General features: G+C 56.1%; 1 protein-coding gene across 1 annotated transcript; it reads right to left on the bottom strand.

The window, feature by feature from the left end:
• Positions 1 to 5,726: 5,726 nt before the first annotated feature.
• On the bottom strand, positions 5,727 to 17,423 carry PHGDH (phosphoglycerate dehydrogenase). Its single transcript, XM_065409691.1, has 12 exons — positions 17,286 to 17,423; positions 16,325 to 16,476; positions 14,918 to 14,983; positions 13,316 to 13,370; positions 13,119 to 13,217; positions 12,057 to 12,189; positions 11,147 to 11,295; positions 10,057 to 10,209; positions 9,533 to 9,665; positions 7,551 to 7,678; positions 6,766 to 6,994; positions 5,727 to 5,881 (listed from the first exon to the last, which is right to left on the bottom strand). The coding sequence occupies exons 1-12, from the start codon at positions 17,421 to 17,423 to the stop codon at positions 5,727 to 5,729; spliced, it is 1,590 nt and encodes a 529-aa protein (XP_065265763.1).
• Between the last annotated feature and the right edge of the window lie 6,428 nt (positions 17,424 to 23,851).

Raw genomic sequence — 23,851 nt, 5'->3', positions numbered from 1 at the left:
CAGCAGCTGGGTGCTCATCAGAACATTAGTGGCCAGAGCCAGTTGCTTCGGAGGAAGGTGTAAGAACCTCACAACAGGCAGAGGTGATGTAATCTCCCCACCATACTGGGTCTCATCTTGGTCTCTAGCAGTTGGAGACTGGCTTACGCCCTGAGGCAGGAGGTTTGGTCTCCCTTCCCAAATGTTTGTCATTGCTGATGATACGTCTGGATACCCCTGATAGCCAGATAAAGGTCTAGTCCCTCTTTGAGTCCTGTGAAATCCTTGGCAAGATGCAGAAAGGGACTGGCCGTTGGTCAGTCTGGGCTCTTCTAGTTCTTCTTGCTCATTTCACATGTTCCTTGCATGTGCCTTAACACCTCTCTGTCTTCACCTGCTCTTTGAGGGCAGCTCCACCTGCTGCCTTACTCAGTGCTAGTGACCCAGCAGCTGCTGCCAGCATAGAGCCTGAGTTTCTCACTCAGCAACGTGCAACACTGTCCTAAATCTGGGGAGGACTTAGCACGGGGAAGATGCCCTTGGAGAGAGGGGCTCACAGAGGGGAGCTGAGCGAAGTTGGGAATTTCCATCTTGACATCTCTACCTTTGGTTTGGTCCTGAAATGGGACAAAAGGTTGGAATTTCCCATGGAACAGCAAGGTCTAAACATTGCGTTTCAGCGTTATTGAACAAAGCAAAACTTTTGAACATTCCCCACAGCAAAATGCTTCATTCTGAGTCATTTCAACATTAAACTATATTTCCTTACAGTGGCACATTGCCTTGTGGGGGGTCACCTGTCCTCACTGGGGGCTAGGCTCCCTAGTCAGATTACATCTCCCATAATGCACCCAGTCATGTGACTCCCATGAGCCACCACGCAGCTTGGTCAGTGTGAAATTCATGCCTTATGGGAGATGTAGTGCTCCAGGGGCCCAGCCCATGGGAGAGAAAGGGGCCAGAACTACCACTCCCATAAGGCAATGTGCCACAATATGTAAATACAGTTTTATGTTTTATTGAACTGCTACAGAACTAAACATTTTGGGTCAGTTCAAAACTGAAATATTCTGATTCGATTCCAACTGACCTGAAATGAAATATTTTGCTTAGATTTTCACAAGGGAAAACTGAAAAGTTTCCAGAACTGTATTTTCCATTGGAAAGTCATGCATACAAATTCCCAACCAGCACTAGGATGGTAGGACTCAGTGCCAGGACTCAACAGAACAGCTCAGAGGGGCTTAGCAGCTAGGTGGGGCTGGTGGACCCTGGGGGTGGGGCTTAGCAGTTAGGTGGGGCTGGTGGACCCTGGAGGAGGGGCTTAGCTGGCACTTTGGGGCAGCAGGACTCTCGTCCCTCTACCTGCACATGCTGCATGCCTATCTGCACTTGGAGCTGGGGGGTGATTCCCAGCTGGAGGAGACATACCTGCACTAGCTCTCCTGGAACGAGTGTGCTACAAACAGACTGTAGCCGTGCATTGTGAGACGTGGGAGGGGTTAGCTCCTTCCCCAGAGGGGGAGCAAACTGGCAAGTTTCCAGAGTGGGGGCCGGCTCCCATCTGTTGAAGTGGCTGCGGTTGGGCGGTTTCTGAAGGAGGAAAGAGTGCCCCCCCCCCCAGGCTGCAGTTATTGGGCTGGTGTCCCAGGTGGGGAGCTGGGGTCTGTACCAAGACTGCGAGCTACCGTCAGGGGTGGGAGAGAGACATCAAATTAATCCACTCTTCTTGCTCTGCCCCTGTACACCTGCCCAGCCTCATCAGAGCAGATCCCAAGGCAATGGCTGAACCACCAACAGAGAGCCCGCAGGCTCCCACCGCACCAGCTGCAAACACCCTGGCTCCATTATCGCAAACGGAAAGACCTGTGACTCTTCCCAGGGACTGCACACTTGGCTGAAGGGCCCCGTAGAGATAATGCAGCCCTGCGTGCCTGGCTGAGAGCCTCACACCATTCGCCGTGTCGGTGCCCGGTTTAGGACGTTCTCTGATGCCAGGCGCTTATTCCGTCCCTCCCCTTTGGCACCCCTTTGCTGGAGGAGTACATTTCTGCGGCAGCAGGGTGATAACCTGGGTGTGTGAGGACCACCCTCCTCCCCTTTGGCCAGCTCCAATAGAACTCAATGGGGATCAAACCACAGGGTGCTATTGAACAGAAATAAATTCCGTAAGCCTTCAGAGCAACACTGATATAGGCTGAACAGAGCCAGAGCCTGTCAGTAGGTTTTGTTTGAAATTCTCCTCTAGGATGGTTTAAAATTCAATAGATTTTTTGTTCTCTTTGTTTCTTCAGCGATTTCCCCTGCGGGCCCTTAGCTCCTCCCTCCATAGGTGGGGCTAGCTGTCCTTTGGCTGAACTGGCCCATGAAGAATGGCTCAGACGATGTCACTGTGCATAGTGCTGTACTACTTTGTATTCCACATGCTTTTATACTGCATACAGAAATAAAGCCATTATGAATTGCGGGGGCAAACACAGTGACATCACACTACGAAGGGAAACCTATAGGCTGCAGTTAAACGAGAGGCCCATGTCTGTGTGGAGGGCGTGACAGCATTGCTGCCACCAGGTGGTGCAATAATCCTCTGGTGCCGCTGGTAAGTCTGTTCTTCAGATAGCGCTGTGGAGTCTCAGGTTGTGTGTGTGAGCCCCTAAAGGGGAGGCAACATGCTGGACCAGTGGGCTGCACGGCTCTGTGCTAGACAGTAGAATGCTGGGAAGCAGAACTCCTGGCTTCTATTCCTGGCTCTGGAAGGGGAGGGTGGCCTAGTGGTTAGAGTGTCTAAGTGCTGTGTTTAACTATTCTTTGCATTTATATGGTGTCCATTCATTATTGCATCCTCCAGCATTTTGTGATGTTGGCTATGCAGGAGTCAGTCCCATTGTAGACCTCACAGTCCAGCACATAGATTTGGCACATTCATTCTGAGAGGCAATATAGCTACGTGAAGGATTCTGGGATCTGCCATATTTGAGATCTGAATTTCCCAGGCTTGCAAAATGGGTATGAAGGAGAATGTTCCTGCCCTATCACTTCAGCTAGCACTAGGAGATCTTGCTCTGTAATCAGGGCTGGGCTGTGCAGTGCACACAACTCATTCCAGTCACTGGAAGAGCTGCGATTAGAACTCAGTCTTCTCCAGGCTCACACCCCTGCCCACCTTTCCCTCAGCCAAAGGATATGTTGATGGTGGAAAAATAATGCTGCACTATCTGTGCAGCTGCTTGGTAATGATGCAGGAGGCTCAGTGGGGCTTGGGAGCCAGCTCAGTGCACTTAGAATGCCCAGGAAACTAAGAGCAAGTGTCTAGCAAGTTCTACTGAGCATGTGCAAATGGTAAATTTCTGCAGCCTCTAGCTTGATCACAGCTGTTCATGAGGATATGAAGCAGCACCTCTGAGCGCATGATTAGCCCCTGGCCCAACTGTCATGCTCCTCCACCAAGGGATGGTGATGCTCAAGGGGATTTAAAACTTATACATATATTAAGAGGAAATGGGAAGATTTTTAAACCTAATTCTGAAAGGATGACATAATTTTTTCTCAAAAAAATTTACCAATGGCAGTGACCAGTTGCGGAAACTTCAGCCTGAGGGGTTAGTTTGATGATGTTATAAACAAATGAAAACAAGAGGTATAACGGAAAGTGTTAGCTTAAAGTCTAGGGCTTGTGCAGGCTTGCTCCTCCTTGCAGTCTAATACACAAAAAGTGTACCTCTGCAGAATGCCCCCCCCCCCCCGCCCGTTTTTAGGGATGGGAGAGGCAGAAACACTTTCAGGCCTTCTCTATAGAGCCAGAAAAAGAAGGCTCAGCCCATCTTGCAGGTCACTTTATGCATGTGTTCTGCAGTATATGCACTTGCTAGGTTTTCTAATGGTCCAAACTCTCATTTTACAGTAGAATATGCTAAAGTCCAGCAAAGCGTGGGCTTGACATGAAAGAGCTGTGTAACAAATTTGTTATGGAAAGGGCCAGCTGTTTCTGCACCATCTCTCTTGGGGGGAGAGAGAGAGAGAGAGAGGAGGTGCCAAGGCCCTCTCACCATGTTAAAAATGGGCAAAACTTTTTTCCAACTCCCAGGGGTGAAAGTAACTTAAAGGACTTACCGGTACGCTGGAGTCCTGAGCAGGGGGCGTGGCCTCAACCGGAAGAGGTGTGGCTTCAAACAGAAGACGCGTGGCCTTTAAATACCCGGGCCCTTTCAATCACCCCTAGAGCTCCCAGCTGCAGAGGCGGCTGGGAGCCCCAGGGCGATTTAAAGGGCCCAGGGCTCCAGCCGCAGCAGGGAGCCCCGGGCCCTTTAAATCACCAGTCTGGGGAAGCCGGTCCGGTCCGGCACGGCGTTACTGGCTCTTGCTGGTATGCCGTACCAGACCGGCTTACTTTCACCTCTGCCAACTCCCCCCTTTTTAACTTGAATATGGCTGGAGAGATGTAGGTTAGTCTCCTACAGTCAGCCTGGCCCTGAGATCAAATCTAGAATATTTCAGCCCCAAAACATGAGCATTGCAAAAAGCACAAAGACATGCAAATAGAAACTGTTTCTATTAGAATCCTGTTACCTTAACTGGGGCTCTTGCTCCAGCTCAGGTTGTAATATGAACAAGCACTTCTAGCCAGCCTCACCTAGACTTCAAACAGGGCTTGGTTTTTAAATCTCAACCAGATCTCCAGCCAAACCACTTTTGAAGAAAACTGGCACAGGAGTCTGACTTACAGAGTGTCTGAACCAAACTATAGCTCAGCAATGGCATGGGCAGAGGTGTTGCAAAGGATGGCAGGTCAGTCCAGCAAAGCATCTGTTCCAGTTTTGGACTGGTGGCTGAATCCTTATCACTGGCTGACTGGTCCCTTTAAGAGGGCATGGGGGTGGTGTCCAGTGCACCTGTGGCTGATTACCTGCTGTCCAATTGGACTTAAGACAAGGAACTTGGTGTATACAGCAGCCAGCAGCAGAAAAGGAAGCTGCAGAGAGCAGAAGGCTGCAGGAACGTGTGTGACGTCAGACTCCAGCCAAGTAGGGGCCTGCCAAATGCAGGGAAGAACTAGGGTGCAGCTGGAAGGTTGGGAAGCCCCAGCACTGAGTAGTGGTGTGAATTCTATATAAACCAATTAGCCCCAGAGGGGAATGTATTAAGGGCTGAGGCCTGGAGTTTATGTAAGGAGCCCTGCAGAGGGTAAACTGAGGCAAGGCTGCTCTATAGTGACCCCAGGCCAGGAGGGGTCGCTTGGGAGGCAGCTGCCCCTTTCACAGTCCCACATCCAGGGGCTGGGGCCAAGGCTGGAGGTGTTCCTGGCTCCTCTCCTTTGGGTGTATCTGAGCAGCTGGAGAGGGGTTGGAGTCTGTGCTGCCACGGCAGGGCTGTAAGGTGCTGGCCTGCGCTGTGGGCATGCAGTGGTGCTAGCGCAACAGTGATCTTGCCAGGGGAACAGGAGTGAGCAAAGACCTTCTCCCCACTGTGGGCAGACTCCTGCTTCATCCCAAGCATACCCTGTGCCCTCTTCCCCCTCACCCCCGCCTGGGCCGCTGCGGGACACCGAACACAAGACACATGCACACGCTCTCCTCCCAAACGCTGTATTGACTGTGCTTGGATTTCCTAATGACAACCAACACTGTGCCCAGCCCCCGCTGAGCCTGCTGGCTGGCAGTGCTGCCAGGGGAGAGGTTGCATGCTGGTCTTGAACCTGGCCTGGCTTTGGTGGGAGAACAGCTCTCCTGGGAAGCGGCCGCTGTAAAGGACTAGAGCGTGAGCTGGAAGACCTCTGTCACATGCTGCTCCACGTCACCGAGGGCCCCGACCGCTGAAGAGATTCCCAAGATGCTCCACTGTTCTCCCGCCACAGCATAGGAGCTGTGGTAGGACTGGAGCTGTACCCGAGCCTTCCCCAGCAGCCCTGCAGATAGGAACAGCACAGAGCGCTCACGCTGTGCGCCTGCTGGGGTGAGGGCACCCAGCCGCAACACAGCCCTTGGCTCTGCTCTGCCTCGACTTAACACCCCACTGAACATCCCTGCGAGGACAGGACAAGGCTGAGAGCAGCAGTCTCTTGTGGCTATGAGACTGGCAGCCCTTGGGCCTTCCCTCACAATCAATGGAAAACTCAGCCCACCCTGTAGCCAGCATGGCCAAGCAGCCCAGGCTGGTGCAGACAGGTCCTCTGGGCCACCAGGCCCATCGTCTGTCAAACCCGTTTCAGGGGCAGGGGATATTTAATGGCAAAGCAACACCCGGCCCCTGCCTTCCCCGTCACTCCCCCACCCCCTGCTGCAACCGTTGCCTGCCAGAGGCATGTGGCCTCGTTACATCCATAGGATATCTTCTCACAACCCCTGACCCTCAGTTCCCCCCACGCTCCCCCCCCCAATTCCCAAACAACTGCCGGGAACTCCTCTGCAATCTCCCCACTGCACCCTTTCCCCTGTATCTTGCCAACTGAGTGCCCTGGATGAGGAGCGCACGGTGGGGTCCAAGAGACCGGGAGCCCATCACTGGTGCAGGCGGATCACAGACCTGCAGCCCCCTACCTTCCCGCTTCTCAGGATTGAGGCTTTGTCTGAGCCAGGACTCCCTACTGGGGCACACCGCTCCCCCCGGTAACTCCGACTGCTGCCTGGAGCCCTGCAGCCTCTTAACTCAGCCCTGCACAATGCTGGCCCCAGAGAAGCAGCAGCCAGAGTGGGACCTCAGCCCTCCCCTTGGTGAGGTGGGACATTCAGGGCCTAACTGTAACTCGTGGACTGGAGGTGGCACGGGCAGGCTGGGGGGCTCTTTCCTCACCGATCACTGCGGGCAGTGTGCTGGCGTTGGCAGCTTTGGCTCTGTAGAGCAGCAGGTGGCCGGTGAGAGGAACTGGCTGCTTGAAGTTGGCTCCGTTGAGCTCCTGCAGGATGGGGGTGCTGCCTTGGACCGAGCCCATTAGCCTGGAGGGGGTCCCCTGTAGGGTGACCTGCAGGAGGCTGTCACCGCTGTACGGCTCTGGCACTGCGTTGCTGTGAGTGGCCGTGACCTGAAGGGGAGATGACAGCTCAGCAGCCCCATGCCATAGCAATGGTACTTCTACCCCCCCCCCTCGGGGAGGTACAGCTATCCCCAGGGTACAGCTGTGAATTGACACACAGGGAGGCAAAGCGACTTGCCCATGGTCTCCCAGGGAGTCTGTGGCAGTGCAGGGAATTGAACCTGGGTCTCTGGAGCCCTAACTACTGGGCCATCCTTCCCCTCTCACCCTCTGCGGGGGCTGCATGCCAGAGAACACCCAGCTGGTGCTAGCCATGGGCGGGGGCTTGTCAGGGCCCCCTCTAGGAGTCCTACAGGGGAGACCATCCAGCAGATGCCAGGTATCCCTGCCTATGTGTAAGGGGTAGGGGGGGTGCCCTGCTAGTGCAAGGACAGGGAGTGTCTGCTGGGGGATGTGATGAAACAGAGCTGGGCTCTGGTGCTGGCAGACGGGCCAGTGGAGAGTTTGCCTCATGCTAGGCGGGCCCAGTGAAGTGACCCAGGGAGGGGACTCCATGTGCACTGACTCCTGGGTGTGTGACTGGGGTCCCAAGTGAGCCACGTACCTTTAGCCCAGCCTCCTGGGCCAGCAGCAGCCCGTTCACCAGGTTCACATCCTTTTGTGCTGCTCCTTCTAGCAGGCCGGTAGCCACGGCAGGGCTCAGGTAACTCCCGGCCTTCTGCAAAGGCGCTCCTGGGGGTGCAGGGAGCCATGAGGGTTACACAGACATATGCTAGCAGAGCCCCAGCCGCTGTAGGTCTCCACCCCGTGCCAGGCTCCTCCCACCGCTTCCTGCCAGAGGCCACATTTTAATACAAGGACTCTGCCGTTCCCCTCCCACTCCCATAGCCCAACCCTGCCCGTCGCCATCACCTCCCATCATAGGCGCCGACTCTGTGGGTGCTCCGGGGCTGGAGCACCCATGGGGAAAAATTGGTGGGTGCTCTGCACCCACCGGTAGCTCCCCGCCCAGCTCACCTCCACCTCCTCCCCTGAGCACGCTGCGTGCCCGCTTTTTCTCCCTAGCTCCCAGCGCTTGCGGCACGGAACAGCTGTTTCGCGCAGCTGGGAGGGAGGGGGGAAGAGGGGGAACGCAGTGCGTTTGGGGAAGAGGAGGGGCCTGGATGGGGATTTGGGGAAGGGGTCCAATGGGGCAGGGAGGGGCAGAGTTGGGGCGGGGACTTTGGGGAAGGGGTTGGAATGGGGGCGGGGCAGGGCCGGTGCCGGCGGGGGGGGGGCACGAGCACCCACCGGCGCCAGGGAAAGTTGGCACCTATGCCTTCCATCCCATCAGCTCCAGCAGCTGCTTCCCTGGAGAAGTGACAGGAGCAGAGTAATGAATGTAAATGAGCAGCCAGCACCCTGGGTCCACCCGCTCCCACTGCCTCCCAGCTTGGAAGCCTCTGCTTCAGAGCTTTGGCCAACCTGGTTTTATAACTCCAGAGCAAGTGGGTGTCTGCCATTTCCCCTGGAGACTATTCCCCAACCCCGCTTCCCCTTTTCTGCTGCAGTTCCCCCACCACAGTGTGTGAAGTCAGGGCAGGCCCAGCTACCCCCCCACCAAGCCCCACTCTGCTCCTCCCTAGAGCTGGTGGCCACTCGCAATTTCCATTTTGTGGGAAGTTTTGACATTTCTAAATTTATTTATTTAAATCGGACTGAAAAACAAACAAATGTTTTCAACATTTCCCGTGAAATGTGAATTTCAAACAGGTTTGGGAAGAGTGTTTGGGGAATGTGAAGTGTTTTGTTTGTGCACTGTTTCACGACATGACTTCCGAACCTCTTCCAGTTTTATTGGATGGGGTTTTTGATTGTTACGTTTGTACATCATTTCACAATGGGGCCATAGCAGTAGTGCATGATGTACAAATATAACAATCAAAAACCCCATCCAATAACATTCAAAGAGGTTTGAAGTTAGCAAACAAAATTTGGAAATGTTACAAAATGAAAAATTTTCCCTGTGTGAGAACTTCTTGAAAGTGATTTTTTTTTTAAAAAATGTTTAATTTAGACAAAAATGGCATTTTTCCTATCAAATGAGTTGATGAAAGTTTCCAGCCAGCTCTCCTCTTCCCCCTCAAAGGGGAGACAGGGGGGTGAGCAGCCAGAATATTGCTGGTTTGTCCCTGGCCTGGGCCGTTAGGGGATGTCTACACTGCATTGTAAAACCGACATTTTGAAGTGCGGACGCAGGTCAAGCCAGGAGGTCTGTGTAGTGCAGTATGGCCAGGTGAGACCTGGCTCCAGCAATTGTAAATGCAGTTTACAGTGCAGGGTGGACACTCAAGCATGGGCTTGGAAACGCCAAGCCCAGGACCACAATGCAGTGTAGACATACCTTCAATTGCCACATGCCCTGTCCTGCCTCCCCCAGGGCAGCCCTGGCACTGCACAGCACCCCCTCTCTGCAGCACTGCTGTATCAGCACAGGGGCAGAGACACAGGGCCAGCATTCTGCCTGCCCAGCTCCTGGAGAGCACCAGCTGAGCCCCACCCCGTGCGAGGAGCTGGGTTCTCTGCCGCCCAGCCCTGCGAGCTCACCCAGTGTGGAGACCTGCACGCTTCCCTTCACTGGGCTGGCCAATGTCTGCAGCAGCACACCCAGGGCTTTAGCCAGGGCGATCCAGGGCTTGGTCTGAGGTTCCAAGGCGCTGCTGAGAGCCTGGCCGTTTACCTGGGGGCAGAGGAAAGGAGGCTGAATACATAGTGGGCTGATGGGCACTCGCTTGCTCCTGTAAAGCGCTTTTTATCCAGAGATCTGCTAGCACTTTACAGAGGAGGGCAATAGCATTACCCCCATTGTACAGCTGGGGAAAGTGAGGCACATAGCAGGGCTGTGACTTGCCCAAGGTCAGCTAGAGCCAGAAATTGAACCCAGGTCTCCTGAGTCCCAGTCCAGTGCTCTAGCAACTAGGCCACACACATTCTGAGGACTGGAGCAGAGGCAGAACCTGAGGCAGCATGAGATGTTCAGTTGGCTGGGCTGTCTGCTCGCTGGGAGCTCTGCTGGGGCAGCGCCCATCCTCGCTCACAGCCTGCGTCCCCCCCCATGCCCCCTCACTCACCACGCCAGCCAGCGCCTTCCCCTGGGCCAGGTCCACAAACTGAAGGGCGATTTCTTTGCCACAGCGACTCTGTGCTTCCCGGGTGCTGGCGCCCAGGTGAGGGCAGCTGATCACATTGGGATGGTTCACCAGGGTGCGGTCCCGGGGTGGCTCCTGCAGACACAGCCTGTCCTGTTAGCCTGAGCCGCCCTCTGGGTGAGTGGCCCTGCATGAAGGGGCATTGCAGCCAAGCATGGTGGAGACGTGGGCACAGCTCCTGGCCTGCAGGCTGGATGAGCAGCCGGGGTGGTGTTTCAGTCCCAACGGCTGATGCAGGTGGGGAGGGTGCAGCTGGCGCACAGCAGGGGCATAGCACCTGGCACGAGGGGGGGGGTGTCCTGTGCCATTGGCCTGCACGGGGTGGGGGAGTCTTCAATCCCACGTGGAGGGCAGAATTAAGGCTGGTTTGGGAATGTTACAGAGTTTCCAACGGGTCATTTCTGAGGGCCTGGCAAGGCTGGGTCCCAGCTCCTCCCCAGAGCTGGGTGCAGATGAGCGGGGCGGGGGGGGGGGAGGGAGGGGCTGGCTCTGTGTGGTGGGGAATGACTGCCAGGGGGCAGGGAAGTGAGCGTCACAGCTGGGTAGGGGGAAGCAGAGTCAGCCCAGGCCTACAGGCCTCGGGCTCAGGGCTATGACAGCGAGGGTGGCTGCTCACTCTGGGCTAGGACGTAATGTTCTCCAAGCAGCTAAACCCTGATATCAAACCCAGCAGCTGGCACAGGGCCCCGAGCCCTGGCAGAGTGGAGCCCACGGCCAGTGAACGAGCCAGGGCCCTGCACCCACTACCCTCAAGGAGCTACAAGAGCATTACATGGAGCAGGAGTGACCCACCCTGGGCAGCAACGTGGGGAGAACAAGGAGCAGGCTCCTCTGTGCCTCCCAGGCAAGGCCCGAGGTCCTGCAGCTGGGATGGGCCCTTTGTTTCTGTACCCACCCCCTTCCCAGGGCAGCAGGCCTTGGCTTGAGGCCAGGGCCCCCCCCATCTGCTGTGGCAGTTCCAGGGGGGAACGTGCTCTGGGTCCCGCCTTCGCCCGGGGCTCCATTTACCTACCTCAGTGAAGACGTCGAGGCCGGCCCCCCCACACTGGCCAGACTGCAGTGCCCGAAGCAGTGCCCCCTCATCCACAATGCCCCCTCGGGCACAGTTCACCACCTGCACACCCCACCGGCACTTGGCAAAGGTGCTGTCATTCAGTAACCCTGGGGAGAGATAGCGGGGTGGGGGGGGGGGGGGGGGGAGGGTAGAGCCTGCCAAGGAGCTAGCCAACCTGGCCCTCCTCCCAGCGTGGGCTACCCTGGACCCTCCCCCACCCGGGAATCCCAATTAACTGTGTGCAGCTGGTCCCAGCTGGCAGCAGAGCACACACCTACTGGCCTGAGCCCTGGGGGGGGGGGGGGGGGGAAGAGACACACACACCCTAGTCCAGACCAGAGGGAGGGCTCTAGGGGAGTGTCCCTTAGAGTCCTCTCTGCTGCGATCCCATCCCCTGCCTCAGCATCCCCCTGCCTCTGTCTCCCCTCACTGCTGGGGCGTTCTCTTTGGAGGGCCTAGCTGTGAGCCCGCAATCAGCATGACAGGACCCCCCTTCACCCTGGCTGGGCTCCGCTATTGGCAGAAGGAGGATAGGAGCTTGTGCACTGGGCTGGCATGGCTCTGCCAACATGCCACCCTCCCGACTGCTGCCCCTGCCATTCCAGCCCTGCCCCCCCCCCCAGCATGGCTCTGCCAATGCACCATCCCCCTGACTGCTGCCCCCCGGCACGGCTCTGCCAGCACGCCACCCCCCGACCACTGTTATCCAGATCTCCTGCTATGGGCCCCCCAGCTTGTCCTGCATGGGGCTGTATCTGACTCTCCCCCTAGGCCTGTTTTCACCTCCAGCCCCCGGCCCTATTAATCCCACGGCCTCCAGGGGGAGAGACAGGGGCTGGTGTGGCTGCTCTGGGCCCTGCTCCCCTACCTGTGGTGGAGGGCAGGAGCGGCGTGTGCACCGTGATGAAGTCGCACAGGGGCCAGATCTGCTCCAAGGGCAGCTGCTGCACTCCGAAGGCAGCCGAGTCCTCGGATGTGATGATGGGATCGTACCCTATGGTCTAAGCACAGCCATAGCCACTCACACAACCCGAGCTGGCCTCCTCAGCTTTGGGTGACAGGCCCCCCAAGCCCTGGGGGAGGGGACCTTGGGCAGTAGGGGGCCCATCATGAGGGCTGTCCATGTCCTTCCCAAGGTGCAGCAGGGAAAAAGCCCAGTGGGCAAAAGGGCTGGGGGAGGGGCCACGGTAGGGCCCCCTGGGGGCGGGAGGGGGAAGAGCTACTGATGCACAGGGGGCAAGGGGCCGCCATGACTTGGCACTCCTTACTGAGCAGACTCAGAGCCCTGTCCTGGCTGGCTGGGCTCTAGTCCTGCTTGGGCCATGGCTGCATCCTTGCTGGAGGCTGCCTTTGCTGCCCGAAGCGGTGCCCTCAAAGCCCCTTCGCTCTCGCCAGGGAATCCGCACGGCACCCAGGCACAGGGAGCTTCCCCCACAGTGTCAGCACCGTGCTCCCGGCCTTCCCATCGTACATTGCTGGCTAACAGGGTAAGTCTCTGTCTTCCCAGCTGCTCATGCCCCCTTGGCTGCACTGTGGGGTAGGAGTGCGACGGGCAGAGTTAAGGGGAGCTTCCCCCATTGCCTTTCCTGGCTGGGCACGGCTCCGTAGTCACACCAGTCTAAGGCACAAGAGACGCCCATGTCCCCAGAGAGGCTCCGGGCAGGTACAGACAGGGCAGCCCCCTCCTTAGAACCCCCAAGGGCTGCAGCTGCATGGAGAAGCAGATTAACCCTTTCTCCTCCATTCCCGAGGCTGGAGGGAGAATTAATCCCCTCCTCCCCACTCCCTGTGTGTACTGGGGGAGAAGCACGGGGCACGTTAACCCTCGCTCCCCCTCCCCCCAGGCACGACCTGCCCTGCGCCTCACCAACCCAACCGAGCCCCTGGGCAGTTTAACCCTTTCCCTTCCCTTCCCTGCTCCCTCCCTTACCTTCATCCCGAAGGCCTGCATCCTGATGGCCACTTCTCTCCCGATGCGGCCAAGGCCCAGGATGCCCAGGGTTTTCCCGTGAAGCTCCATTCCCATGAACTAGAGCAGAACACAGACAGGGCTGTGACTATTGGCTCCAAGGCAGCTCCCCCCCCCTCCCCCCAAGCACTGCCACGGAGACGGCACCGGACTCTTACCTTCTTGCGGTCCCACTTCCCCTCCTTCATCGAGGCGGCTGCTTGGGGGATTTGCCTGAAACACCAACAGCCTTGCAGTCGGCAGAGTCTGCAGCCCCTGGCTGAGCCACCCAGAGCCATCCCCACCCCACTGTGGGGTCAGTGCCCTGCAGAGCGTATGAGCCGCGGGGGCAGGGGAGTGCTTTGTGGGTGTCGACATGCCCCAGTGTCCGTGCTCCGCAGGGCTACAGGGCTGTGGCTTTGTTCCCTCCCACCCTGTCCCAGCTGGTGTGTGGGAGGCGTGGGCCTGGGCACATGGCTGGGCAGCTTGGAGTCGGGCCAGTGGCAGTGATGGTGAGCCGGGGACAGCCAGGTGCCAGGGCTCTAGGTAGGGGCTGGATCAATGGTGCCCTGGGGGGCTCTGTGCGGGAGGGGTAGGGGCAATGGCAGCGATGGGGGGGTGGGTGCCCTGGGGGTTCATGGGGGAGGGAGGACAGGTGCAGCGATGGGGTTGGGTGGGTGCAGTGATGAGGAGCAGGTGATGGTGGCTGCGTGACAGTGTGACCAAAGTGGGCAGTGCAGAGGGACTCGAAGCTGCCCGTCAGTGGTGGGGAGGGGCAGTGCCAGTGGGGCACAGGCAGGGTCTCGTGGCTCCCTGCTGGGTGAGGAGCTCAGAGCCACATGGCTGGAGGGGGGGCGGAGCCAGTGGCTGCTGGATGTTTGGTGCTCTGTGCAGGGTGGCTGGCAGTGCCAGGGAGTGGGTGGGGGTCAGGTACCCGAGGCCCTGTGCTGGGGGCAGTGGGTTCGGAAGCTCTGTGCTGGCAGGGGTGATGGCGAGACAGGGCTTATGTATCAGTGGAGGAGACGAGGAGATGGTGCCCTGGCTTTGTGCCTGGGGCAGGTCAGAGCTGGACGTCCAGGGCTCCGGGGCAGTGGTGGGGTGGGAGTTAGATGCCCAGGGCAGGGGAGATGGGGCCATGGGGAGGAGGCACATGCAGGGTAGGTGGGGCAGAGTGCAGATGAGCCGGTGCAGCATGTGTTTATGGAGGGGATGGTTTGATGGGATAACGTGATTTTAGTCAATAGGTCAATAACGTGCCATCGCTGGTAATTAGTAACAATGGTCAATGATGGGATATTAAAAGTTACTACAGAGAACTTTTTCCGGAGGGTCTGGCTGGAGAATCTTGCCCGCATGCTCGGGGTTCAGCTGATCGCCATATTTGGGGTCGGGAAGGAATTTTCCTCCAGGGTAGATTGGCAGAGGCCCTGGAGGTTTTTCGCCTTCCTCCGCAGCATGGGGCAGGGGTCGCTTGCTGGAGGATTCTCTGTGACTTGAAGTCTTTAAATCATGATTTGGGGATTTCAACAGCTGAGTCAAGGGAGAGAATTATTCCAGGAGTGGGTGGGTCAGCTTTTGTGGCCTGCATCATGCGGGAGGTCAGACTAGATGATCATAATGGTCCCTTCTGACCTTAAAGTCTATGAGTCTATGTGGCAGAGCACAGTGCACTGTGTGGGGGACTTGGGCTGTGGGCTATTCCTGAGATCCCCAAGCAGTGATGGGGCTGGGGGGTGCTGGCTGCTCAAACGCCCTCCCCGGGGGGGGGCAGACACGCTCACCTGGCCAGGCTCAGGATCATCCCGCAGGTGAGCTCCGCTGCGCTCAGGCTGTTCCCGGTGGGCGTGCTGAGGGCAGAGCAGAGCACACTGGGGTTAGCACAGACATCGGGGACAGGGGAGCCCTGATGGGCCCGATGGGGCAGGCCTGGGAGTGCTCCTTGCAGTCACTTTCCCAGGGCTTGGGAAAGCCGGGCTCCCCTCCCCATGGGAGCATGGCCTCTGGCCACCAGTGACGCTGCTTGCGGACACTCAGCCTGCATGTGACTTGCCAACATTCCTAGCCATGATGGTTCTGAACTGGCTGCACTGACTATACTGTCACTCCATGGCAGGGGCCTCTGGGCACAGAACTCAACGCTTCGCTGGCTCCGTCTGCTGCTGTCACGTCAGCCTGCAACATCTAGCTGCTGTCACCAATCTCTTCCAGCCGTGCTGCCCCCCACTTTCTCCCTCCTGCTGAACAGCTGGGTTGGGTCAATTCTAACCCCCGCCACCCCCATGGTAGCTGTGTTTCCCCAACTGCATCTCATTCTGTTCCCGTGCCCCATTGCATACGCTCTGCAGCTGGGATCGGTTCTTGGGGGCCTGCACAACCTGTTCACATCATGGGATCTGCCCTGGGGGACACTGCCCCCGCCCCCAAGTGGCCCATCAGAGCAAGCGGGGGGGGGGGGGCGGGGGGGGGGGGGCTGGAGCATGAGCTGAGTGAATAACCAATCTGTCGGTTTGGTGGCCAACATGAAAAACCCAAAAGAACAAAACATTTCGTTTGACTCAAAAATGAATTCGTCATTTAATTTTCAAGGGTTTTTTTAACTTTTGCTTTTTAACCAAGCTCAGCTGGATTTCAGAAGTTGTTTCAAAACAGAAAGTCAAAAGGCTTCATTGCAAAAGTCAAAGTGAAACGTTTTCAAAGTTTCACTCAATTTCTGCCTGAATTGATTTCCTGAATTTGACCCAAAACTGCATTTTTCAGCAGAAAACTAAGTATAAAAAAATGTTATGCTGTTCTAGGTGGAACATCCAGGAGCGCCATCAGCTACAGATGCGCTGCTAAACCTCTAGGACCCGACCCAGAGCCCTGTGCCCCCCACGAGCCCCCGCACTGTAAGAATCCCACAAGAACAGCTCAGAGAGAATGGGAATGGAACCGTGCCCATTTCAACTCCTGTCTATTCCCTGGAGCCTTTTCTAAGTAATGGAGTGGCAGGAGGGGTACCACATGCCCACACATCTGCAGGTGTGCACCCTGGATCTGCTCAGATGCTCCCCCCCACACCCATGCATACAAGTGCTGACCTCAGACCCTGTGCCCTGACCCTGCAGAAACTGGACGCATGCTGCCAGGGCCACCACAGCCATTGTGTGGGAAGAGGCAGCTCTGTCCTGGAATCAGACTGCTCTTACTTCATCACCAGGATGCCCTTCCTCGTAGCTGCCTCCACGTCCACATTGTCGACGCCGGTGCCCGCCCGCCCGATCACCTGCAGCTTCTCAGCGGCCTGGATGACGTCCGCGGTCACTTTGGTCGCTGAGCGGACAATGAGCCCATCGCAGTCCTGAAGGGGTGAGTGCCGGAGCGGATGGGATGAGGAGGCCAGAGCCCTTCCCCAGCTTCCATAAACACTGCTCCCCCCACCCCTTGGTGTGGGTCTGAAGGCCAGAAGGGCCCCTAGCCAGTCTGACCCCAGTATAGCAGTCGTGGGAGCCGCCCCCAGGGGTTCCAGCCCAGAGCCTGGGGTTTAGACAGAGACGCCCCAAGCCGGGTGCAAAGTGACAGAGACTCTACCCCCTCCCTGGGCGAAGTTCCAGCAATGGTTCCAGTCTGACTCTGCCCGCCCCCCCGGGGCTTTGCTGCCCCAGGGGAAGAGACCCACCCATCCCAACAGGGGGGAGCCTTGGCTGTCCTGACTGTAGGAGCCCCTGTTCCTCCTGCCCCTAGTCACACCAAAGCCTCTGGTCTGCCCCGAGCTGGGGCCCTGCCTCTCTCCTGGAGCCCCTCTCCCCACCCATGCCAGCTGAGCATGCCTAGCACCCACCATAGGCACGGGAGCTGGGGGGCAGAGCTCCCCAGCAGAAGCTGGACCCGACCCCGTCCGTGCAGCCCTTGGCTGGACGATCGCCCCCGCTCCTGCCCGCGGCACCCACCGGCCCAGGCCTCGAGTCCCCGCGCCGCGCAAACACCCGCGACTGTTGCATCAGGCGCGGGGCGGGGAGCGCTGCACGGAGCCCGAGCCAGCCAGGACTCGGGGGGCCCTGTGCCGGGCATGGGCCGGCTGGCACCCGGGAACAGCCCGCGCCCTCTACCCAGCCTGCGCCCCACCGAGCAAGGCAGCTCCCCAGCAGCCCCCATCCCTGCTCCCCGCACCTGGATCTCCGCCAGCAGCTGCTCCCGGCTCAGGTTGGGCTTGTCCAGCGCCTGGATGCCGCCGGCCTGCAGCAGCTGCTTGCAGCAGGGGTCCAGGTTGTCGCTGAGCAGCACCTTGCTCAGGGTGGCGAAGGCCATGGCGAGCGCAGCGGCTGCGGAGAGCTGCGACCAGCCAGACACTGGCGGCTGCACGTTTAGCAATTCGGGGGCTGCGTGTTCAGCTCAGCAGATCTCCCTAATCCCGGCTAGCCCCTCCCCGCTCCGCAGTACCCCCGCCCCTGCCTCCCCCAGCTCAGCAGGCGGGGCTGCGCTCCCGGAGCGCAGAGCGGGACAGCGCTGCCCTGCAAGCAGCGGTCACATCATCCCGGCCCGGGCTGGGGAGCAGGCGTTAGGGGACCTGTAAGAGCGCTCAGGAGCCCGCTGCCTGCCCTGCACCTGAGCTGGGGCTTCCCTGCACAGCAGAGCCCAGACTCTGCCTCCTTAAATGGGGAGGGGCATGGCGCAGGAGGGGCCCTTCCCCTGGAGATGGTCTGCCCTGTGGGGACAGCCTGCCCCTGCAGGCTAGGGGAGGAAGGGGGACCTGGCCAGCAGCTCAGCTCCCCCAGGCCTCAGTTGGTCTGTCTGCAAAGTGGGGTTAATAAGGTCTCCCTCCCATGCAGGGGCCTACACATCCTGTGTCTGTAGAGAGAGCCTCCCATGGAAGGGCTGTGGGATCAGCACTATGGTAGGAGTGTTATTACTCTCAGTCTCACTGAAGGCTTCTGGGACTTGCTTCCTCCGGCTGAAAACCAGTCCCTGGAGGCTGCCAGGGTTCAGGTCCTGGCAGGATTTGGGCTTACGCAAAGCTCATTGGGGTGGGTGTGTAGCTTCACACTAGCCAACTCCTCCCCCTTCTAAGTGCAGCACACCCATCGCTTGCCCATTCTTGCAAAGTGAGTTGGAAAACCGCTCGGGAGATGGGAAAGCATCTGACAGTTGGCAACCAGGGCCAGATTCTGTCCTCAGTGACTCTGGGGTAAATCTGGAGTCACTCCACTGAGGTCACCAGTGTCCCTCCAGCGGTACGTGGGTGTAACTGAGATCAGGGTCCCTTTGGATTAGGAACCAGTGTTTCTCCCAATCAATTTTGCCGTGATATGAGGCAAAGCACACTGTTAAGAATTTCTATTTTGTGGCTGGACAGCCTTCTCTGCCTCTTGTCTTAAAAACGGAAGGGCCAGAGCAGATTGTCCAAAGCTCCATTTTCTCCTCCATGCCATGGAAGAGTCATCGTTCTTGTCTCCTGGCGCTTGTGACAAGGTCAAATGCTGTGAGAAGTAGGAACGTCAAGAAGGAATCCCCAGTAAAGGCGATTTGTCCATCATCTCTGCCATTGCAAAGGAAACTCTTGTCTGGGACGGGTGAGTTGCACACAAAAAAACAACAACACCGCCTTCCAGATAAGAATCCACATGATTTGTCCCTCCCACCATTGACCACCACTGACCCATTTGTAAAATCAAGGCCAGTTCTGATATCTCCGATCATGAGCTTCCAATTGGGCAGGGCATGCACGGTCCAACCTCCCCAGTTAGAAGTCCACATGACCTGCTAGTCACACCCAGCAACCACTCTGGAACAAATAAAGCCCCCTTTGATATCTACAGGTCGTGAGCTTCCCTATGGCCCATGCGGGGCTGGCCAGGAAGAAAGAGGGTTTTCAACAGACTGTTACACAGGAGCTCAGTTTAGTTGATCACAATGGTCCCTTCTGGCCTTGGAACCTATGAACAGACAGATAAGAACATTATTCATTAGGATTCAAATTTCTGTTTCTTTAACCGGACTGCAGCCAGTTACATGGTATATTTACATGTCGGGTCCAGTCCTGCTCCAGTGGAAACCAGTGTTAAAACACCCAGGCTCAGATCCTCAAAAGCATTGAAGTGTGTAATTCCCAGGAGGGTTTGGGCCCCACTGACTTCAGTGGGAGCAGATCCGGATCTCCAGGCCCTGATCCTGCAAGCACTGAGTGGGTCCCATTTGAAGTCAGTGGGCCCAGTCCTGTTCCAGCGGGATTGCTGACATGTGTAAAGTTACTCACATGCACAAGGCATTTGCAGGATCAGAGCCTGTGGCTTGTTCACTGGGAAGTGACACTTTGGGAGTGGGGTGGGGGGAACATCTGTAGGTTATTGATGGCTTTTAAAGTGAGCTCAAATCTGCCTGCTGAATGGCTGCAATGTGGCTTTTTTACCCCATACAACTTCTAACAATCAGATCTGGATACAAATTGTAAAACCGTCACTGTGTGTCTTTTTTTTTAATGTATATTAATTGAAACATATTTAGATGGGATGCTCTGTGTTACCGACTTGTGAATCTGATTTCAAGTTTCACACGATAATTGGTGTTTGTCTTAAAGCCCACAGCCACGCGAGTGAATCTTGGCTTTTGTGTTTCAAAAAAGTTGTTGGCCCTGCTGGTTGCAGAGAGAAGCTTGAAAATGTGATGCCAGAGGCTCAAACGTCAGAGGGCCAATATAGAAAGAACTCCAAATGGCTTTACTTTCAAATCTCATGATTTTCTAAGCCAATCTCATGATTCTTTTGAGCCTGGCTCACGATTTATTGAATGTTTGGGGTTGGCAACTCTGCTGCCCCATTTCCTGGTCATAGGGTGAGGGGGGCGAGGGGTTCCTATACTGCTGTTGTCACCATTTATTTAGAGCAAACTGTGGCCCAGTTCCCATCCTCTGTTTTCTTGCCATCAGCAGCTTGTGCATCTGTGAAAAGAATTTGCAATCTAAGTTCGCATGCTGCTGCTAGGTACTCAGGAGCAACCCCTTGCCTCCAGTGGGGGTGTAGCTGTGTAACTGGGGGCAGGATTTGATGACAATGGGGTCACGTAGGTGGCCTGAATTAACAATTCTGTCACTGATACAGGCCCTGTGAGGGGTCCTGTTTGCTCTCCCCAAGCTGTATAAGGCTGCAGGGCTGACAGGAGTGCAAAACAAGGCCAGCATTGCCAGATGCAGGCGCCTAAAGCTCAGCTCATGGGTATTTGGGCACCTGACCACGTGGATGGGATTCCAGAAATTCTGAGTGCCGCACTTTCTGCTGCTGTCACTGGCAGCCCCATGGGAGTTAGGCCACTAAGACAGGTGTCTGCACATGGACTGACGAGCTGGACTTTGGACTGTTGAGTTTAGAAATGCTGGCCTGTCTCGGACACTGGTGTAACAGCGCTGCCCTGGAATGGGCAGAGCTGCCGAGCAAAGGGCAGGGTAGAATGGGCCAGCCACCATCCACTGATCCCCGGGAACTAACCTGCCCACTGAGCAGGGGTGCTGCGCACTGGAGGAGACAGCTTCCCAGGGCAAGCCCAGTAAATGTCTTGCTACCCTTTCAGCTCCGCCTTCCCTTCCCAGAAAATGTGTCTTTACAACTCCAATTGCAGAATCGGCCCGGTCTGTGCGTTGCTGACCAAAGCCCCTGTGAGATCCTACTGCTGTACTTGCCCTGCGCCCCCCTCCCTTCCCATGCTGTGCAACTACCTGCAAGCCTGGTGTGAGCTAGCCTTTAGTGCCTGCTAGAAAGTATGTAAAGGCAGGACCACGGCAGGGCTAGTCCTAAAGGGGTAATCCCTGGGTGCAGACTGACTTGCTTCCACAGCGGGGGGTAATTGTTGAGTCTCCCTGGCTGTTAGGTCAGCTTTGGATAAAGACTCTTGCAGTGGCATTCTTCACCCGACTATGGAGTGGGGCTGGTGAGCTACACGTGTTGTTGAGCAATGCCTGGTAGTTTATACACTTGGGCCATGATGGCAGAGGCCAAACAGGTCCCCCTGTCAGACTGTCAATGTAGCAGCCACTCCCAGTGTCTAAATACATGGGGCCTGCCCCTGCTCCCTGAGAACTCAAGGGGGGGTTTCTCTTGTGCAGGGCCAGCTCTAGGTTTTTTGCTGCCCCAAGCAAAAAAATTTTTGGCTGCCCCCCGCCCCCCCAGCTCTGGGCTCTCTCTCCGCCCCCCCCCCCCCCCAACTGCACCCTCCTGCCGCCCCAGCCCTGGGTCACTGGTAACTCGCTCCCAGGGCGGATCATTCAGCAGGAATTTTGGATGTGCACAGAACACAGACAGGATTGGTTCCCATATGGTTACAGAACTGAAGTAAAGTGGAACAATTTTCAGCTTGTGTGATTGAAGGATATCTGGATGCATATTATAAGACTGTCCTCCATAAATGAGGAAAAGTTGAGGTGCCTTTATTATTCTTTTGTTCCATTCTTTGTTTCTATGGGGAATTTGCCAATGAAATATTACTGTCTTCCTTTTAAACAACTAAAACTAAAAACAAACAAACAAACAAACAAAAAAACAATGGCTGTTGAAAATAGCAATTCCAGTCCTAATAACCACTGGGAAGCATTTCTTGCTCAATTTATTCTACTTTTTCTACAGCAAGTTACAGTGGATCAGTATATTTGATTTGGGGGAAATGAAGTAACAGCTGCCTAAATTGAGCTTGAGCACTCCTGAATTTTGAGGGTGTTCAAATCTGGAAGGCAGGTGCTAGATTCCCTTTCTGAATATTAGCTAAATCTGGAAAAGAAAAGTCAATTTCTGCTTCCATGGCTCAGAAGTGTAAATCCTCCTATGTGCCTGGTACTGTATCTAAAGCTGCCCAGGTCCTAGTAGAGCCTCCCCTCCCTTACTTTTCATTTTAAATTCTAGTGGGATCTCCCTTGCTAGGCTTCAGATAGAGAGGTGCACTGTCCATTTAGTCCACCCAATTCTTTCTTTGGGGGAGAGCCCAGGGCTGGGGCGGCAGGAGGTGCTGGTGAGGGGAGAGCCCAGGGCTGGGGCAACAGGGGGGTGCAGGTGGGGGCCAGAGCCAGGGCAGCAGGGGGTGTGGGCAGGGGAGAGTCCAGGGCTGGGGTGGGGTGGGGGGCTGGCTCTGTCCCTACCATTCACAGGAAGCTGCAGCATGAGGTTTCAGTTCCACTCCTTGCCCCTCCCTTTCCTGTTAATTGCAGCCAAGGGAATGCTGGGAAATGTAGTTCTTTCCCTGCTCCAGGGCCAGCTCTATAGGCAGGGAGCTAACCAAGGAACTACAGCTCCCAGGGCCCCCTGTTGGTTCTCAGCTCCCAGGCTGGATTCTTGCGCCCCTGCAAATTTGCCGCCCCAAGCTACTGCTTGCTTTGCTGGTGCCTAGAGCCGGCCCTGCTCTTGTGACACCAACAGAAGCAGGATTGGACCTGGGATTAGCTGGCTGTATCATAGAATCATAGAAATGTCCGGCTGGAAGGGACCTCGAGAGGTCATCAAGTCCAGCCCTCTGCGCTGAGGCAGGGCCGAGAAAACCTAGTCGTAGACCATCTCTGGCAGCTGTTTGTTCTTAAAAACCTCCCATGATGGGGATTCCACAATCTCCTTTGGGAGCCTAGTCCAGAGCTTAACCATCTTGTGGTGGGATGAGATCTCCACACTGGCCCTCCAAGAATGGAATTGGGCCAGATGGGCCCAGCAGCTAATTAGGCTGTAAACAGGGGAACTTTTGACTGGAGGCAGCTACTTAGAGAACAGGCTCAGGGAGAACTGGAAGTCCTGGCACAGTCAGGGAACTATGATGCGATTGGAATAACAGAGACTTGGTGGGATAACTCACATGACTGGAGTACTATCATGGATGGATATAAACTGTTCAGGAAGGACAGGCAGGGCAGAAAAGGTGGGGGAGTTGCGTTGTATGTAAGAGAGGAGTATGACTGCTCAGAGCTCCGGTATGAAACTGCAGAAAAACCTGAATGTCTCTGGATAAAGTTGAGAAGTGTGAGCAACAAGGGTGATGTCGTGGTCGGAGTCTGCTATAGACCACCAGACCAGGGGGATGAGGTGGACGAGGCTTTCTTCTGGCAACTAGCAGAAGTTGCTAGATCGCAGGCCCTGGTTCTCATGGGAGACTTTAATCACCCTGATATCTGCTGGGAGAGCAATACAGCGGTGCACAGACAATCCAGGAAGTTTTTGGAAAGTGTAGGGGACAATTTCCTGGTGCAAGTGCTGGAGGAACCAACTAGGGGCAGAGCTTTTCTTGACCTGCTGCTCACAAACAGGGAAGAATTAGTAGGGGAAGCAAAAGTGGATGGGAACCTGGGAGGCAGTGACCATGAGATGGTCGAGTTCAGGATCCTGACACAAGGAAGAAAGGAGAGCAGCAGAATACGGACCCTGGACTTCAGAAAAGCAGACTTTGACTCCCTCAGGGAACAGATGGGCAGGATCCCCTGGGAGAATAATATGAAGGGCAAAGGGGTCCAGGAGAGCTGGCTGTATTTTAAAGAATCCTTATTGCGGTTGCAGGAACAAACCATCCCGATGTGTAGAAAGAATAGTAAATATGGCAGGCGACCAGCTTGGCTAAACAGTGAAATCCTTGCTGATCTTAAACGCAAAAAAGAAGCTTACAAGAAGTGGAAGATTGGACAAATGACCAGGGAGGAGTATAAAAATATTGCTCAGGCATGCAGGAGTGAAATCAGGAAGGCCAAATCACACTTGGAGTTGCAGCTAGCAAGAGATGTTAAG

The sequence above is a fragment of the Emys orbicularis genome, chromosome 8 (genome assembly GCF_028017835.1).
Source record: "Emys orbicularis isolate rEmyOrb1 chromosome 8, rEmyOrb1.hap1, whole genome shotgun sequence".
NCBI lineage: Eukaryota > Metazoa > Chordata > Testudines > Emydidae > Emys > Emys orbicularis.
This window is presented reverse-complemented; position numbering and strand designations above follow the sequence as displayed.